Source organism: Aquarana catesbeiana, linkage group LG03 (genome assembly GCF_042186555.1).
Source record: "Aquarana catesbeiana isolate 2022-GZ linkage group LG03, ASM4218655v1, whole genome shotgun sequence".
In the NCBI taxonomy this organism is placed as follows: Eukaryota; Metazoa; Chordata; class Amphibia; order Anura; family Ranidae; genus Aquarana; species Aquarana catesbeiana.
The window spans coordinates 273022113-273041793 of NC_133326.1; the positions used below are offsets into that span (position 1 = coordinate 273022113).

A 19681-nucleotide genomic window follows, 5' to 3' on the forward strand; every position below is an offset into this window, starting at 1 on the left:
TGCTGTTTTACAGAAATGCCTGGAGGAAAAACTATAGTACTGAGCAGGTAGGTTCCTCACTGTTTGCTTCTCAGTGCTTAATTTTCAGCTTTGACTGGAGTAAGCATTTAAGTAGATCTACTTGCCTGGTGTCAAAGTATTCTCTGCCCAGAGTTAAAAAAATTTTGGTTGTTGACGCAACAAATATAGAGGTATTATACATCTTTCATGACAGATTTTTGCCCTAATGCTGGTTCCTATATTTTTTTCTTGAAGAATCAATGGCACAAAATCCAGTTTCCCAGATGACGAATCTGAGCGAACCTCTGTAACTTTAGGAGTTGAAGGAAGACTTCCTACGCCAAAACTGAAAACCTTTGGACTGGCCCAGAGGACCCACCATGATCTAACAACTCCAGCCACAGGTAATATTTTTTAAAGGACAGATCTATACAATGTACTTTGCATTAATAAGATTTGTAATCTTCTACTTCTTTTCATTTTTTTTACATTTCTTTTAAACATGTTGCACTATTCTTATTTTATTTTAAGAAAAAAAATTGTATACTTCACATCAAGAGTATGTTTTCTAGAAAATATATGTTTATAAAATTTATATTGGAAAGTAATTTGTGTAGATTGCTGTCCTGGAAAGCAGGATCAGATTGGCTGCTGAAACGTCCTGAAGATAATACCGCCCGTGGGCCTTAAGCAAGAGCATAGGAAATGTGGCATTATTATTCTTTTATACCTTTGAATGTCATAAATAGTGTAGTATTTATGAAATTGAAGTAAACACTATAATCCATTAATTTATTTATCCATTTAAAGCATTTTTTTTAAAAAAGTGTGTTAAAAAAAAATGGCTTGAAAAGTGTTTTAACACATTATTTACTGGTAGGCAAATGTTGATTCAAGAATTGTTTTAATTTTTTGCTTCCCAAACATTTGCTCAAGTCCCACCAACAGTTCATGTATTGCAGATACCCACACAGGTAACTACATTGCTGAGCTAAAAATTACTTTCTTAGGTGAGATACCTGCAAAAAATCCACTGTTGGAAGGGCTTAGAAAGCACTTAAAGTGGTGTTCCGGCCGAAATTATACTTTTTAAATAAAAAATACCCCTATAATAAGCAAACTTAATGTATGCTAGTAAAGTTAGTCTGTAAACTAAGGTCTATTTTGTTAGTTTATAGCAGTAGTTTGTTATTTTATAAACTTACAGCAGGCCGTGGCCATCTTAAATGTGGGCATCTGAAGCCAGACTGTATTTCTTCCTGGATCTCATCCTTGCAGATCTCACACATGCTCAGTGCAGCACAAGCAGTGTAACAGGTTTCAGGTCAGGTTTCCATAGCAACGGCAGTTTCAGAGGAAGTTGCCGCCCCTTCCCAGAAGACATTGCAAACAGGAAATGATGCGATGGGCCGCGGCCAGGGAGGAGGAAGTGAAAAATGAATACAGCAGATATACAGTAGGTGCTGAGAAAAAAAATAAAAAAATATCCAATTTGTTTACAGTGAAAAGTTTAGTGAGGGATGCTGAAGAGTTGTAAAAGTGGGTGGAACTCCACTTTAACTATTATAATGTACACTAGACATTTTTATATATTGTATAAATGAACATGAACTTTATTCCAGCATCCACAACATATCACATGTCACCCCTCCACTTCTCAAGTAGTTGCTACTGCCCCCCTCCATACAGGTAGGCTGTGTGCAGCGAATAGGAAAAAAACACATTAATAACTGACCCTCCTACACAGCAGGATAGGCCTGATGTTAGACATTAACCCCCATTGGCCACTATGGCTTATTCAAGTAGTGCACTACCTAGAGTAGAGCAGCTGCTTGGAGTGCATTTCTAATGTCTGGCTTGCCCTGCCATTAAGGCAGGATGGAGGGGGATCAGCTACTAAGGAGTTTTTTCAGACAGGCTGTGCCCGGCCTATGTATAGAGGGGTACAGAAGCAACTATTTGAACAGGAGAAGAATGGCATGTAATGTGTTGGGGATGCTGGAATGCATTGTTTTTTTTCTCTTTTTGCAAAATAGCCATTAAAGCTGATCTCCACCCTCAGTAGGATGTTGCTGCCTTCCCTCCACCCTCCCTAATTGCATGTCATTCACCTAGGCCTTATGTGTGTATAATTGTAGAAAAAAATTCAATAGTGTATTATTTTTTTAAGGGGGAGCCCTGTTAGTTTCACCTTCAAAAAATCATCAGCAAACACCAGAGGATAAGCATAAGGGATCTTCTAAAAAACACGTCTCCCCAAAGAAGACTGCCTCCCAAGGTGTAAATGAAACTAATTCAAAAAGGGTAAGGAAATTTTTTATTTTTCTAGAAATCACAAAACTGCGAGTATTCAATATGGAGTAGACATAGTAATTCAATGATTACAGTGCATGATTAATATTTCATGACACAATAATCTGTTCCAGTCCAAATACAGGCTACACAAAGTTACATGACCATAAACATGTCATAGGAGACATATGCCTAGAAATGAAGTGACCACTAAACTAGAAGACTGACATCAAACTGAAAGCAAATTATGGAAATTCTTAGTGATTTAGGCTGGCGTAGCAATCACCCCAGACTCTGTGACTTTTTAAAATAATTTAAGTTGTGCTGTATGGAAAATGGGTGTCATCATCTGAACTCTAATTCAAGGAATTTGTACTGACAAGTTTTTAGGCTAGCATTGCTGACCTGCTCTATTGAAAATTCCATTTGACTGACTGTTAACGTTAAAGTTAATTTTTGTCTGGGCTGCTGGAGGCAAGAGATAGCACTGCCTTACAGCTTAACACTTCATTATGACACTTCTACAGGGGGAATACAAGTAATTAAAAAAAATCAGGTATTATCTGTGGAAGGTAAAGCTGTACTACTTCAACAGATCAAGTGTGGATATTAGAATTAATACAACTGCATATTGGTGACTAGTTCTCCTTAAAGTTCAATTTGGGCTCGGCATCCCACCCACCCCCTTCCCCACACACAAGCTGTTTTTAATTCTATATTTTTTTACAAGTACCTTTTCTGAAGTCTTAGGCCAATGACATGATGCTGCAGGGTCCTTTTCCTCTTTGCCTCTTCTCCAGGCTGGGCGGTCTACAATGATGCAGACAGGGGTGCTTATATGATGCCTTTAGCACTGTTCTATGCACAGTTATTGCATGGTGCTCTGGTGACACCCAATTAGGGATGCAAGCCCATGATGCCCACACAAATTGTCCTCGGTCTTCCAAGTTTAATGACACTGGATATCAATCAACCTGGAAGGCTGAGGGGATTTTGTGGCAGAAAAGAATGTACTGTGAGGAACTGCTCTGGATTCTAGATAAGTATTGCAGTTGGACCGTTTTTTTTTTTTTTTTTTTTTTTTTTTTTTTGTTTTAGGCTGTGGGCCCAATTAAAAAATTCCTGGATTTGGGCTTTATCTGAACAACAAAGTGGACAATATTGTTGATTTTTTCAGTAGTTTATGCTAGCACATTTTAAAATGTTCTGTCTTCATAGAGACATAGAGTGTACATAGCGTGTCCTCGGCTCATATCTTTAGTTAAATGACTAAAACTTGATTGTAGATACTGGAGCTGGGGATTCAAGTTTTTTATGATCCACTTCCCATGTTGTCATTCTTGAAGCCCATCCAGAACCAGAACCCCCAAACATTATATTTTTTTAAAGCAGAGGCCCTATAGAATAAATTGGTGGGTTTTGCAGGTTTTTATATCACATGGTATTTGCGCAGTGTTTTTCAAGCACAATTTTTTTAATTTGAATGCAAAAAAACAATACATAACCCATTTTTTTGTAAAATATAAAAGATGATGTCACGCTGAGTAAATAGATATCAAACATGTCACGCTTTAAAATTGTGCATGCTCATGCAGCGGTGACAAACGGCTTTAATTTTACTACCCATAGGCAGTAGTCACTTCCGGGTTACCATAGCGGAGACCTGATCAAAGCCGATTCCGGCCTTGTATGGGTCTCCGGCCAGTCGGCAGATGTGCTTGCTGGTAGCTCAGGTCTCCCGGTGGGACAGGAGAGCCCAAGAGAGCTGTGGAAGGTGGCACGAGGGGGGGAGTCCCTTCCCACTGCTTATAATAGCAGTCGAGTGGCTAGTTAGCCACTTGATTGCTATTACAAGAGAGCCGACCGGCTCTAAAAAATGACTTTCCAGGTATGTGATTTGGTGGCAAGTGCTTAATGAATCCTATGCATTATGATTAAAAAAACTTTCTTTGCCAGAAGTCCCCCCCCCCTATACTTACCTGAGCCCAATCTCGATCCAGCGATGTGCATGAGAGCAGCAGCTCTCGCCGCCCTCTCTCTTCTCACTGGGCAGATTGATAGCAGTGGGAGCCATTGACTGGACATATATCCTGTCTTATGCCGCGTACACACGGTCGGATTTTACGACGGGAAATGTTCGATGTGAGCCTGTTGTCGGAAAGTCCAACCGTGTGTATGCTCCATCGAACATTTGCTGTCGGAATTTCCGCACACAAATGTTTGAGAGCAGGTTCTCAAATTTTGCGACACCAAAACTTGTTGTTGGAAAGTCTGATCGTGTGTACACATGTCCGGCACACAAACGTTCACGCATGCTCTGAATCAAGCAGAAGGAGCCGCACTAGTTATCGAACTTCCTTTTTCTCGGCTCATCATACGTGTTGTGTTCTCACGTTTGGAATTTGTGTGACCGTGTCTATGCAAGACAAGTTTGAGCCAACATACTTCGGAAAAAAATCCACGGTTTTGTTGTCGAAAAATCCGATCGTGTGTATGGGGCATTACCCTTCTTTCTGCTTCAGGGGGTCCTGAGAGGCTGGTAAGATGTTCCACATTTGGTGGTCCTGCCTGAAGACCCGATGTCTGTAAGGGTCTGCACAATTATTGATCCAATCTCACAGATTAACCTCCAAAAAGACCCATGGCAGGCCCTTCTTCATAAACCCATGGACAACGTCCCTCGTCATAGCAAACACTTATAACACATATCATTGCATGGAAATCCCCATGCCTCGACTTTGAGGAGGCTAAGTCTAGAGTTCAGGGCAAACGTATCAATAAAAAATTGACCACCATTTTAGAAGACACTCTAATTATGTCAAATTGGCAACCATGGCTTAGATACTTCCCCTTCTCTCAACAAACTTCATGCTTCCTTCAACTCTGAATTGTAGGGACTAACTTTTCCTCTTTTTATTGTTCTTTAAACACCCTAGCAACCTCTGTGGTCTCCTGCCTCTTCCTTCCTCTCCCTTCCTTTTTTTCTTTTTTATTTAACACTTTTTCCTTCTCACCCCTCAAACCTTTTCCAGCACTTCTTTTTCTGCTTCTCACCTATACCCTGTAAACCAACTTCTTCTCTTTTTCCTTCCTTTCTCTTCCACTCCACCCCACTTTCTTTTTTTCAGCACACAGCTCTACCATTTGAAACTTAGTAGGGGGGCTATCAAATGCAGACTCAAATTGGCTCATCGGCGAATATTGTGTGACATGTGCTTAAGGAAAAGCCATTTGTGCTCCTGGGCATGTTTTTTGTAGTATTCTCAGATCTAACATTTTGTTCTTGTTTACAAAAATATGATTGTTTACAGAACATCTAAGTATTTGGTATTCAATCTGTCTTCATAATTTTGTAGGCATTCAAATATGCAACAATATAACTGTTACTGTATTCTCTGATCTAATATTCCTTACCATTGTCTGCATCTCAATAAAAATATTATTGGTACCTGAAAATGCAAAAAAACATTTTTGGTACACCTTTTATGAGAATTACTATCACTTTCTATTGTATGAAAAAGGAATCCGTAAAATGTTGTATGCATCTTTGGGTTTCTGGATCGAACAAAGGTAATATTATTATACTAGGGATACTATCGATCATAATTTTTTTCGTAATTTCAACATATAATACATGTAATAAAACAGTAATGAATATTTATTTTTTTTGAGACACCATCATCTTAATAATATTTGTATCTGCATGTCAGGATTATCAGCAATCTTCACAGTCTCCACCAATTGCTGGTCTGAGGACGGTAGATCCATTGCCACTTCGAGAGGATCCCTGGCCAAGTTCACGTATTTCCAATAAGCCTTTTCCAGCAACAATTGCATATCCTGTCAGCAGGCCTGTAGAGGATCCTTATTTACCACTACCTCGACAGTGGAGTCCATCATGCCGAATACAGGGAGCACTGCGAGATCCAGAGTTCCAGCATAATGGTAAAAGGAATGGTTATATGCTTGTTAAAAGAGTACTAGACATTACTTAGATTCCTTATCACTATGCCAGAATATTTTTTAAAAAAGGGCAAACTATAATCCTTTAGGTCATAAACCTAAATATAATATAATGTTTGCATATGCACATTTAAGATTCCTGTTATAGTGTAGTATTATGTGTCCTTGCACACAAGAGAAGTTTAGGAATAATTTTAGGGCCATCAATTTTACTACAGCACTAAAAAAAATAAGTATTAAATCTATGTAGTAAAAGTTCCTTGTTTTACAGGTTTTTGAAACTTTGATGTTCATATTACTGAAAAAATACATTTTTTATCCACAGTATCTCACAAAAGTGAGTACACCCCTCACATTTTGTAAATATTTTATTATATCTTTTCATATGACAACACTGAAGAAATGGCATTTTGCTACAATGTAAAGTAGTGAGTGTACAGCTTGTATAACAGTGTAAATTTGCCGTCACCTCAAAATAACTCAACACACAGCCATTAATGTCTAAACCGCTGGCAACAAAAGTGAGTACACCCGTAAGCGAAAATGTCCAAATTGGGCCCAATTAGCCATTTCCCCTCCCCAGTATCATGTGACTTGTTAGTGTTACAAGGTCTTAGGTGTGAATGGGGAGCAGGTGTGTTAAATTTGGTGTTATTGCTCTCACTCTCTCATACTGGTCACTGGAAGTTCAACATGGCACCTCATGGCAAAGAACTCTCTGAGGATCTGAAAAAAATAATTGTTGCTCTGAGGATTGCAAAGACCCTGAAACTGAGCTGCAGCACAGTGGCCAAGTCCATACAGCGGTTTAACAGGACAGGTTCCACTCAGAACAGGCCTCGCCATGGTCAACCAAAGAAGTTGAGTCCACATGCTCAGCGTCATATTCAGAGGTTGTCTTTGGGAAATAGACGTATGAGTGCTGCCAGCATTGCTGCAGAGGTTGAAGGGGTGGGGGGTCAACCTGTCAGTGCCCAGACCGTACTCCGCACACTAAATCAAATTGGTCTGCATGGCTGTCACCCCAGAAGGAAGCCTCTTCTAAAGATGATGCACAAGAAAGCCCCAAAACAGTTTGCTGAAGCCAAGCAGACTTAGGACATGGATTACTGGAACCATGTCCTGTAGTCTGAGACCAAGATAAACTTATTTCGTTGAGATGGTGTCAAGTGTGTGTGGCGGCAACCAGGTAAGGAGTACAAAGACAAGTGTGTCTTGCCTACAGTCAAGCATGGTGGTTTGAGTGTCATGGTCTGGGGCTGCATGAGTGCTGCAGGCACTGGGGAGCTACAGTTCATTGAGGGAACCATGAATGGCAACATGTACTGTGACATATTGAAGCAGAGCATGATCCTCTCCCTTCGGAGACTGGGCCGCAGGGCAGTATTCCAAAATGATAACGACCCCAAACACACCTCCAAGATGACCAGTGTATTGCTAAAGAAGCTGAGGGTAAAGGTGATGGACTGGCCAAGCATGTCTCCAGACCAATCCCTATGGAGCATCTGTGGGGCATCCTCAAATGGAAGGTGGAGGAGCGCAAGGTCTCTAACATCCACCAATGCTGTGGAGGAGTGGAAGAGGACTCCGGTGGCAAGCTGTGAAGCTCTGGTGAACTCCATGCCCAAGAGGGTTAAGGCAGTGCTGGAAAATAATGGTGACCACACAAAATATTGACACTTTGGGCCCAATTTGGACATTTTCACTTAGGGGTGTACTCACTTTCCTGGCCAATCCCCAGACGACGTCCTATCGTGACGAAACGCGTAGGGAGGAGCCTACGACGGTGACGTCATCACGTTCTTGGATGGGCTTGAATACAGGAAGTGAATCGCGGTACACGGAGACGCCGCCGCTCTGCTTGATATTTCATATGCTGCATACCTCCTGCTATATTTGTTCTCTTTTGTATTTCCGGTTTTGATGGATTGTTAGAACCACTGATCCTGCATTGTACCCCTGGTTTTGGGAGACCATAATCCCTATGCTGGGCGAGACTGCCGTAATAGCAGTCATCGCCGTCCGGTAAGCAGATTCTACTCACACACGCTTTGGTGGATCATTTATAGGCACCTTTGTCACATTTCTTCCTGGATGGGTGTTCTTTATTTATTTACTTGTGGATTTATCAAGAACTTTTGGACTTCTTTCTCAATAATTTTTTTTCACATGCACTTGTGATTTAAGTTTTTGTTTATCATTGATTGAATTGTAATATCTTTGCTCACTGAGTATTTTTACGTCACTTGGTGAGATCCATTTCTTTTTCTTTTTATTTCATATATTATATTAGCGCTGCACTTTGCTGTTTATTGTACTCACTTTTGTTGCCAGTGGATTAGACATTAATAGCTGTGTGTTGAGTTATTTTGAGGGGACAGCAAATTGACACTGTTATACAAGCTGTACACTCACTACTTTACATTGTAGCAAAGTGTCATTTCTTCAGTGTTGTCACATGAAAAGATATAATAAAATATTTACACAAATGTGAGGGGTGTACTCACTTTTGTGAGATACTGCATATCCTTTATACTTAGTACAAATGTTTGAGATTATGTTGTGTTTATACGTGCTAATGATATATTTTTTTTTTATTTTCATACTGGAAATATTGCTTTGAAAAATGTTTATTGCAACAAAATCAACATTACTGTCCTAATTCTGTTGCTCCTTTCAGAAAATCTATGGTTACAGACTTTCAAGTCTGTAATTTTTATGTACCAAACAACAAAATTAGTTTAGCCATCTAAAATGACAGCACCAAGTACAATAGAATTGCATAATATAATAGAATAATACAATAGAATACATAAGGGAATACAGATAATGTCCAGATATTCTGAAAATCACCTTTAAGTTTTATCTTTGCTATGTAACGAGACTGAAATGCAATTTTTCTTTTTAGGAATGCAGAAAAAAACAGTGTATGCCAATAACATTGGCCAAGATCAAATAAATATGAAGCGTAAAAGTGAAAAAAAACTCTATCAGTCAGATAAATATTGTGTCTATATCCTGTAACAAATCATTTGGATTTTTATGGTATTCTTTTTAATGCTTTATTTACAGGCAACTTTAACAGTATCGGCTTCTACAGTTCAGCTATAAATGATGACGATAGCATTGAAGGTATGGATATATAAGATGAATATCTTTATTTTGCCGTATATACGGTCACATTTCTTATAGGAAGAAAGTGTTTTTTTTCCTGCTGATATTAAAATAATGTACAGAAAAAAGAGAGAGAAGAGGTCTTGCGAGCCACAATGACCCTATGCCTTACTGCAAAAATCTACAAATACCCAGCTGCAGCCACAGGTCACGTATTCATAGCCGTGCGTTTCAGTGTAAATGTAAAAAATGCGTTGCGCTTAGGTATATATTCACCTTATCAATCTAAAGGTGCCCAGTGTATGTGCTTCCAATCTCAAATCAAAATATAAAATATGTGACATATAATTAAATCCACCGTATTATTAAATATAAAATACCAGTATATTGCGCTTAATGATAAGCGACCTATTTATATATAAAGGACATAACCAAATAAATAAATGCGCCTGAAATTTACATCAAAGTGCCATGCATAAATCCAATCTAAAGTGCTACGTGCAAGGAAAACTGCTTATATACAATAGTGGCAAGTGAAAAGGCATGCATTGTAAATACGATAATTAGCATACAAACTGTGAAAAAAAAAAACTCTATAAGCAATAAGTGATAAGAACATATAAAAAAACCATATATATTAATTGGGTGATAATAGTCTTTTAAATGTGAGAAAAATCTTCCAAATCCATATCACGCAACAGTGTGTGGCGGAAAAGAATCCAATGGTGCAAAAAGGTGCTTCACATGGGAGACGGATCGTGGAACCACAGTGCCCAAATGTGCCCTGGTGACCCCCAAAGTAGCTGCGCTCACCTCTGAGCGTGTGACACAGGGATTAGCTGCGTCCAACCACGCTTTGGAGCCAACCCTGGGCTCAGTAATCAGGACACCAGATGATCTCCCATCAAGCTCTCTTAGGACTCCATAAGCATCATACCAAAAGAAAAAGAAGGGACTGCATAGTGTAATATCGCCAAAATATTTAATAGTAACTGGTGTAAACAATCCCCACACCGGGGTACTCACATTACATAGGTGCTTAATGTGCACCAAACAGTACAGGCAGAATATACGTCCGGAAATGCTGATTCAATGCGCTATGGGGTGTTCAGATCATTCCAGCCCAGCTCAGTGCTGCTCGCTCCGTCCTGGCCCCTCCCCTACGCGTGTTCGACACAGGGAGTCACGTGTCGGTGTGGGGATTGTTTACACCAGTTACTATTAAATATTTTGGCGATATTACACTATGCAGTCCCTTCTTTTTCTTTTGGTATGATGCTTATGGAGTCCTAAGAGAGCTTGATGGGAGATCATCTGGTGTCCTGATTACTGAGCCCAGGGTTGGCTCCAAAGCGTGGTTGGACGCAGCTAATCCCTGTGTCACACGCTCAGAGGTGAGCGCAGCTACTTTGGGGGTCACCAGGGCACATTTGGGCACTGTGGTTCCACGATCCGTCTCCCATGTGAAGCACCTTTTTGCACCATTGGATTCTTTTCCGCCACACACTGTTGCGTGATATGGATTTGGAAGATTTTCCTCACATTTAAAAGACTATTATCACCCAATTAATATATATGGTTTTTTTATATGTTCTTATCACTTATTGCTTATAGAGTTTTTTTTTTTTTTTCACAGTTTGTATGCTAATTATCGTATTTACAATGCATGCCTTTTCACTTGCCACTATTGTATATAAGCAGTTTTCCTTGCACGTAGCACTTTAGATTGGATTTATGCATGGCACTTTGATGTAAATTTCAGGCGCATTTATTTATTTGGTTATGTCCTTTATATATAAATAGGTCGCTTATCATTAAGCGCAATATACTGGTATTTTATATTTAATAATACGGTGGATTTAATTATATGTCACATATTTTATATTTTGATTTGAGATTGGAAGCACATACACTGGGCACCTTTAGATTGATAAGGTGAATATATACCTAAGCGCAACGCATTTTTTACATTTACATTAAAATAATGTAAATAGGAAAACAAAAAATGTAGCGCTGTAACTATGATGTAAATTCATGTCAGGGGTGTGAAGTCCCCATAGTGAAAGTGATATCAAAAAATTCACAAGTGTGTAGACCACTTCCACATTTGTGTACTAAAAATAAGAAGTAAGTATTTGCGAGGATTCTCCCATAGGTGAATATCTGTAAACAGTGCAAGTGTATCTCATTAGGGAAAACATCCAAAAAGGCAGGAGATAAAAACAACAATATTGCAACACAAAAAAGGACTAGACCCAAAAAATGGGAAATCACAGATATTATACCAACGTAACCATGCAGACATATAGAGGCAAATCCACATGTAGCTATACGGACCAAGGATAGTAAACACAGTGGTATGATGGAATGGCTACTGGACATATGTAAAATAAAAAGTCTATATAAATTGACAGTTCTTGAAGGCGAGAGGTGTTCAAAACTTGTATTTATATCCTGCACAGCCAGGTAAATGATATACCAACATCCAGGGCTAGATCTTCTTATAAGACAAACACTTTCAACTGGAAGAAATGAAATGCCCTTACCGGAAATGTTGGACTCACTGGCCTCTGTCGGTGAGTCGTATAGGCTTTTACCGTCTGAGCGGTAGGGTTACAGTTGATTCCAATCCTGGAAGGATGCCAGATAGGCAGGAAGAACCTCACGGCTTCAACACTCCTGGAAGGGATGGAGATAGGCCCGATGTTCCTGTGTTTGTTTTTCTTGATCAGGTTACTTTTCCAAATATAGGCTGGGATCTTCCACCGGATTCCACTCCCGTAATTCCTGAATTTTACTCTCCAGGTTCATCAGAAAGGAAAGAGAATCACACTTCCATTTATATCCTGGATAGAAGGAATCTTCTTCTTCATCTTCTGCTTTTTCCTCTCCCAGACAATCTTTACTGAAAATAGTACAATTCTCAAATCTTTGCTGTCCATCTGATACCGATCTCTGGCCTGTTTGACGATCCTTCTGCCTGCTTCATGATATCTGCCTACTTGCCTGCTGTGTTCCTTGTTCCAGTCCACCATCCAGCCTTCAGTCTGCTTACCTGCTGTGTATTAGACTGATTGTTAGTGTTGGCTGCTTTTTGTATTTTGAGTTGGCGCAGTAGTTCTCCCTATCTATCCACATTAAAATAATGTAGTTTTTTATTTCATAAAAATAATTTAGATTTAAGAGAAAATTTAATACTTTTACCTTTTGTTTTCCTAAAAAATACCTGCTAGTTGGCTGGCTGTCATGCAGATCCTCTGGCTTCAATATTTGAGTCATTACCTTGAACAAGTATGCAGATGATGAACATTGACATTCCTGATTTGCATACTTGTTCAGGATCAGAAGAATTTTAGAAGGAGGTTAGCAGTGGCAGCCTCGTATTTTTCTTAGAAAAGGTTTACTTTAAACACTCAGCCATATTTAGGGAAGACTGAAAGTAATAATTAACTGCTTTTATCTCAAAGTTAGATTTGCAGTAGAGCTCTGTAATTAATCTTATAATGAGCAACTAACAAAGCCCAACTGAACATGCAGTTTAAATCAGCTAAATACATTCTAAGAGAAAAAAAAGGTGTACAAAGTTGGCTTTATTTAGAAACAGCCACAGCTTGAGTAGAAAAGCCTATTGCACGTCAGCATGATGTAGAATGGATACCTTGCTCTCTGTGGTAAAGCAGTGATCTGTTTGTAGAGGTTCAACACTGCTAAGTCCCTCTGAGACCCCCTGCTGAGGCAGAGCTCTCCAATCAACAGATAGCATGAGCTTAGCTGATTGCAGAGCTACAGGTCTTATTCAGTAGAGCATGTGTCGGTATTCTACAGAGAGACCACTGCTTCCATGCAGAGAGCAAGGGTCCCATGCTGCAGCTGCAAAGAGCCAGGTGAAACAGCTGAATGAGGGCCTCACTTAGAGTTGCCATAGAGCATGGGAAGTATCAGGGGCCAAAAAGACCTCTAATGTCTCCAAGAAAAGTGCCTGTCACTTTTCAGCCCTCCTTGTGTAAGGATTAAAGTTGAGTGAAAAAAGGGCTAACTAAAAAAAATATAATGGATGATACTTCGGGGATGATGAGTGCAATGGTGGGGGCCCATCTTTTTATCCAGAGGGTGCCGCATTGAGGGGGGGGGGGGGGGGGGGCACCGCTGCTGATAGGTGAACTGACAGCTGTATCACTGCTCCTGTGGCCACTTCACTTGTGGAGGAGGGATGCTGGGGATGCTTGTGCAGTAACTTCCACCAGTGACTTCCTCTGCTGGGCTCTGCAATAGATAATGTTTCCTCCTCCAGCCCCCTGTGTCCTTTGCTACTGACAGTCCACTGCCCTACTGACACCATTCACTGACCCCCAAAAAGTATTTTAAAAAAATGAAAAACAAAATTGTAATTGAAAAAAAAAGAAAGAAATAAAATTATAATAAAGAACTACTGACACCGTCCACTGCCCTACTGACACCATCCTGCACATACTACCCATCGCCATACACTCGGCACTCCTCTCCCTGTACATACTACCCACCGCCATACACTCCGCACTCCCCTCCCTGTACATACTACCCACCGCCATACACTCCGCAATCACCTCCCTGTACATACTACCCACCGCCATACACTCCGCACTCCTCTCCCTGTACATACTACCCACCGCCATACACTCCGCACTCCTCTCCCTGTACATACTACCCACCTCTATACACTCCGCACTCCTCTCCCTTTACATACTACCTACCTCCATACACTCCGCACTCCTCTCCCTGTACATACTACCCACCTCCCATACACTCCACACACCTCTCTCTGTACATACTACCCACCGCCATACACACTGCACTCCTCTCCTGTACATACTACCCACCGCCATACACTCCGCACTCCTCTCCTTGTACATACTACCCACCGCCATACTCTCCACACTCCTCTCTCTGCACATACTACCCACCGCCATACACTCCATACTCCTCTCCTGCACATACTACCCACCTCCATACACTTCACACTCCTCTCCTGCACATACTACCCACCACCATATACTTCACACCCCTCTCCCTGCACATACTACCCACCGCAATACACTCCACACCCCTTTCCCTGCACATACTATACAGCTCCATACTCTCCGCACTCTTCTTCCTGCACATATTACCCACCGCCATACACTCCACACCCCTCTCCATGCACATACTACCCACCTGCATACACTCCTCTTCCTGCACATACTACACACCCCCATACACTCTGCACTCCTTTCCTGCACATACTATCCACCACAATACATTCCATGTACATACTACCCACCTCCATACATTCCTCTTCCTGCACATACTACCCACCCCCATACACTCCGCACGCCTCTCCTGCACATACTACCCACCTCCATACACTCCGCACTCCTCTTCTGCACATACCACCCACTGTAACACACTTTACACTCCTCTCCCTGCACATACTACCCACCGCCATACACTCTGCACGCTTCTCCTGCACATCAAACCCACCACTATACACTCCACACCACTCTCCCTGCACATACTAACCACCACCATGCACTTCGCACTCTTCTCCCTGCACATACTACCCACCGCTGTACACTCCGCACTCCTCTTCTGCACATACTACCCACCTCAATACACTATGCACTCCTCTCCTGCATATACTATCCACCGCCATACACCCCATACTGCTCTCCTGCGTATACTATCCTGTGCCTATTTAACATTACCACATTCTGCATGTAAGTCATCTCAAACTCTATTTAACCACACCTCCTTTAAGCCATGCCCAATATTTAGCGCACTTTTAACCACGCCCACTTTTCACCACGGCGTGCTGCGTGCGCCGCATTTCCTAATTTGCCGGTGTCTGGGGCCCACTCTTGATCTTGCACACGGGCTCACTCATTTCATGATACGTCCCTGGTTTGAACAAACAATCTGCACTTGAATACACTCTAAATTAAAAAAACAATATGACAAGTCCTACAGCTGCTAACACAACGTCCTGATACAAGACTTTCAAATGTAAATAAAGAAAAAGTGCAGTGCTACAATTGCATATCGATAACTGATGTGCAAGTGAAAATATCGGCTACTGATCTATACACTATATTCACCATCATACTCTACCCATATGAACATTCCCACTGACTTTTTCTTTGGAGCACATCTTTTTTCTGTTTGATGTGAAATCACATATTTGTTGATCATTGTATATTTTATATATGTTTCAATTGTGGGCATATTACACAGGAGTTGTTTTACATATGTGCAATTTTAGCACTACACTTTTTCTTTATTTACAAGTTTGTGGTTGATTTTATTGCAGTTAATCAATATTTAGGTGTTGCAATATATTGCGTATGTTTGCAGGGTGTGTATATCTTCCTTTTTTTGCTGGCAGTCTTTACATTTAAGCTTGATATTTATATATTTATATAGTACTAGTATTGGGAACCCTTGTTGGTTCCACTACCCAGGATTAGTGCAGCTAGGGGTGCACAGGAACACCGCTGTTCATTGTTGGGTGGATTTTTATCAGAAGCAACAGCCTGCAGGTAATAGAATAGGCACTAAAACACATAACAAATGTGTTTTCTGCTGTATTCCCTACCCCTTACAAAAAAAATAAAGTTAAACTTAAGCTTTATTTTACGGTGACATATGTGCATTCACGCTTTTGCTTAGTGTGAATGGGGCCTCAAAGTATTTAACCCCTTCGCTGCATTTAGGTATTTAACCCTTTCATTTGCATTTTTGCACACATTGGATACATATTTTAGCCCTGAAGATTACTTAACACCTCCAAAACATTGTATATACATATATGTATTTTTTTTTTTTTTTCGAGGAACCCTTTTCTTCCATGACTGATAGCATCTGAAGATATGTCCTCTTTACCTGTTTGTTTTTGTAAAGACCTTTACTGTCATTTTGTTTTTTAGATGATCGACTCTCCCAGATCTCTGCTAGGTCAGCAGCTTCTAGCTCTTTGGCCTCACAAGTTCTAGAGCGCGCTCAGAAAAGAAAAGAGAATTTCTGGGGCAACAAATGATCAGTTGACCCATCAACTTCTACTTATAGAATATTGTTTACAGAATTTGATAAGCAAGAAGGAATAATGTTTAGTAATTTTGTAAATGATTTTTGTATTTTTCTTCTGAAATCCTAGATCAATTTGTACATTTTTGTATTAATGAATACATTATCTGTGTATTATGATTATAGTTTTTTAGTATTTTAAATCCTACATGTGTGCAATTCCCACTGAAAACAAGTATATGGATAAACCAAACAATTTTATGAATGATTTTAACTGTGAACATGCCTATTCTGGTTAAAGCTGAACTCTAGACAGATACAATAGACACAAATAAATGCTGCTCTGTAATCATGTATACATCAATTTTAGGAAGAGGGTCAAAATGATGCTGGCCATCAGACTAGGGTGGTAAAAAAGAAATACTGTGGAAGAGAGCTCTGTGAATATTGCAACAGAAGCTGTTTTTTAATGTTATCCTTTAATGAGCTATTCATTTTTATCTTATTTATAGCTAGGGTTATGCTGTAAGGTGTATCCATTGCTGAACTTTTTTTTTAAGTTTGGATAAAGTGTGGCTTGGTTAGAAACTTCTTCGGGTTTTTAATGTCACAGCTAAAAACAAGCTTTTTCTGATGACCCAATAACTCTCCTGAAATCATGAAATATTTTTCAGCACTAATGCCGCGTACACACGACCAGTTTTCCCGTTGAAATAAACTCTGAAGGTTTTTCCGACGGAGTTCCGACGGAATTCCACGGAAACTGTCTTGCGTACACACGATCACACCAAAGTCTGATCGTCAAGAACGCGATGACATACAGCACGTACAACGGGACTAGAAAAAGGAAATTCAATAGCCAGTAGCCAATAGCTTCCGTCTCGTACTTGCTTCAGAGCATGCGTCGTTTTTGGTCCGTCAGAACAGCATACAGACGAGCGGTTTTCCCGATAGGAATTGGTTCCATCGGAAATATTTAGAACATGTTCTACTTCTAGGTCCGGCACAATTTTCGAAAAACAAAAGTCCGATGAGGCATACACACAATCAGAATATACGACGAAAAGCTTCCGTCTGGCTTTTTCTGTCGGACATTCCGCTCGTGTGTACGCGGCATTACAGTAATCTCAAATCAAAGAGATGGGTGTAACTAAACTTCTGTATGTTTGATGCAAGAAATGGAATGACTCACTCTGCAAGATCTCATTAATTATATTACTTTCTTTATACACAAATATTTCACGTAATATAATAGTCTCTGCTAGCCAGTAAATACATCAAGATGAGAACAGATCTAACAAAATTATTTTATATTATTATGACACTGCAACCACTGTGATGGTGACCTCGCCATATGGGGCTGAACTCACAGCAAAAATGGCACACAATTACACATACTCTAAAATACAGTGGGGTTGATTTACTAAAACTGAAGAGTGCAGCTCTGCACAGAAACCAATCAGCTTTCAGGGTTTTTTTTTTTGTCAAAGCTTAATTGAACAAGCTTAATTGAACAAGCTGAAGTTAGAAGCTGATTGGCTACCATGCAGAGCTGCACCAGATTAAGCACAACACCAGTATTATAAAATATTCCCCTTGGACCATTTTTAAGCCAGCAGTAGCCCACCAGTACAATATCTCACATATGTACAGCCAGGTCTGTATTTACCATAATGACACTTGTGGGACAGTTCTTAGATAAGCAGGGTAAGAGGGGCCAGCACAAGGCTCACAATGTACAAATTATGCTAATACATTTTTGTTTTGTTTTTCTCTTCTGTCTACCTATGGGACATTTGTAGCTAAGTTCATCATTAAAACAGTAGGGGTAAAAGAGTTCAAGGATGATGAGAGGATTATAGTTCAGCAAATATGAAAAAAGTATCTAATTTCTCTAGTTTGATGGTTTGTTCAGTTGAAAAAGTACTCATATAAATATACAAAGCAGACAGTTTAGTGCAATCTAAAACTATTTGTTACTGAAATATTCAGATGACACAAGGGGAGGAAATTGTATAAGAATGTGTACCTAAACAGAATGTTTTCTAAATACGGTCCTGGTTGTAACACTCATTCAGAACTGTTTTAGCGCAGTTGTAAAGTGTTTTTGTGTAATATAACTGCATATATTTGAAGGGTCATATATCCCATTGGTATTGTTTAAACATTTAACTTAAAGAACAATCCTACACATTCTATATTGTTTTGTAGTGCTTTCCTAGTGGATTTTCTGTAATGTAAAATGAATTTCTGTGTCAGTCATGCTTTTTCTGTGCATTGCAAGTCTTATAATAATCTAAGAAGATTATAAACGAGCATGCTATATGGTCAGCCCAAGCCCATACTTTATCATGGTCACCACTGGACAAAAAATCCCCTAGGCAGGAAGATGGGGCCTGGTGGAGGGTGTCTGCTGTTAGTTCACCATTACATTTTTTCTAAAATAATTTTTATACATCCTATACTTTCATCAGTTTTTAAAATTCTACTTCAGGTTTTTTCTCTGTACATTGCAAGTCTTATAATAATCTAAGATTATAAACGAGCATGCTATATGGTCAGCCCAAGCCCATACTTTATCATGGTCACCACTGGACCAAAAATCCCCTAGGCTGTGGCAGTTATATTGTTTTCACCATTTACTGGATGCCTTGCCTGCAAATATCTACCTTTACCAAGAAGACAGGAATGTCAGGTTTCCTGTTTAAACCATAACAGTGTACAAACCAGAATGAAACTATATACATATTTTAAGTGAAACAGAGCAAAAAAACTGTGGCTGTTTGTGCTGAGTGTTTAGCTTTTTCTTGTGACTAAAATGCTAAGAGCATTTTTGTCAACTACATTTGCAATTTGCTCTGTTTTATTTTTGTAAATGTGATTGAATAAATTAAACAACTGTTTGAATATAATGTTCTTTATACTGTGTTTATATTATAGTATTGCTGTTATATTGTAATTATGTGGATTTGTTAAGTTTGAATTTTTCATGATCTTAAAGAAAATAAAATAATTTTTAATTAAAGCTAAGCATATATTATATAATTTATTTTTGATTTATTCAAAGAAACATTACCTCATTATAATAATGCCAGCTACACCATGACATTGAAACTTAAAAGGCTTTGTAAAATGTTTGGAAGCGTGTTAAAACAGCATTTTAAATAACATTGAGGCAAGTAAACTAAAGGCAAGTAAACTGTGCACTTTGCAAGTGCAGTTGCTCCAGAGCTTAGTAAATGAGTTAATGCTTTACTTTACAAAGAATACCCAATCA

General features: G+C 39.5%; 1 protein-coding gene across 5 annotated transcripts in view; it reads left to right on the forward strand.

The window, feature by feature from the left end:
- The window catches only part of MDM1 (Mdm1 nuclear protein), a 94518-nt gene extending 75101 nt beyond the window's left edge, over nucleotides 1–19417 (forward strand). For 2 of the 5 annotated variants that reach the window (XM_073620086.1, XM_073620087.1), the window contains exons 10-14: nucleotides 256–404; nucleotides 2171–2304; nucleotides 6003–6237; nucleotides 9328–9387; nucleotides 16308–19417. In XM_073620086.1, coding sequence (XP_073476187.1) covers nucleotides 256–404; nucleotides 2171–2304; nucleotides 6003–6237; nucleotides 9328–9387; nucleotides 16308–16417 — 688 coding nt within the window. In that variant the 3' untranslated portion in view covers nucleotides 16418–19417. The remainder of the gene's footprint in view (nucleotides 1–255; nucleotides 405–2170; nucleotides 2305–6002; nucleotides 6238–9327; nucleotides 9388–16307) is intronic. The other 3 variants (XM_073620083.1, XM_073620082.1, XM_073620085.1) reach the window with 2 other exon arrangements.
- Nucleotides 19418–19681: the final 264 nt, after the last annotated feature.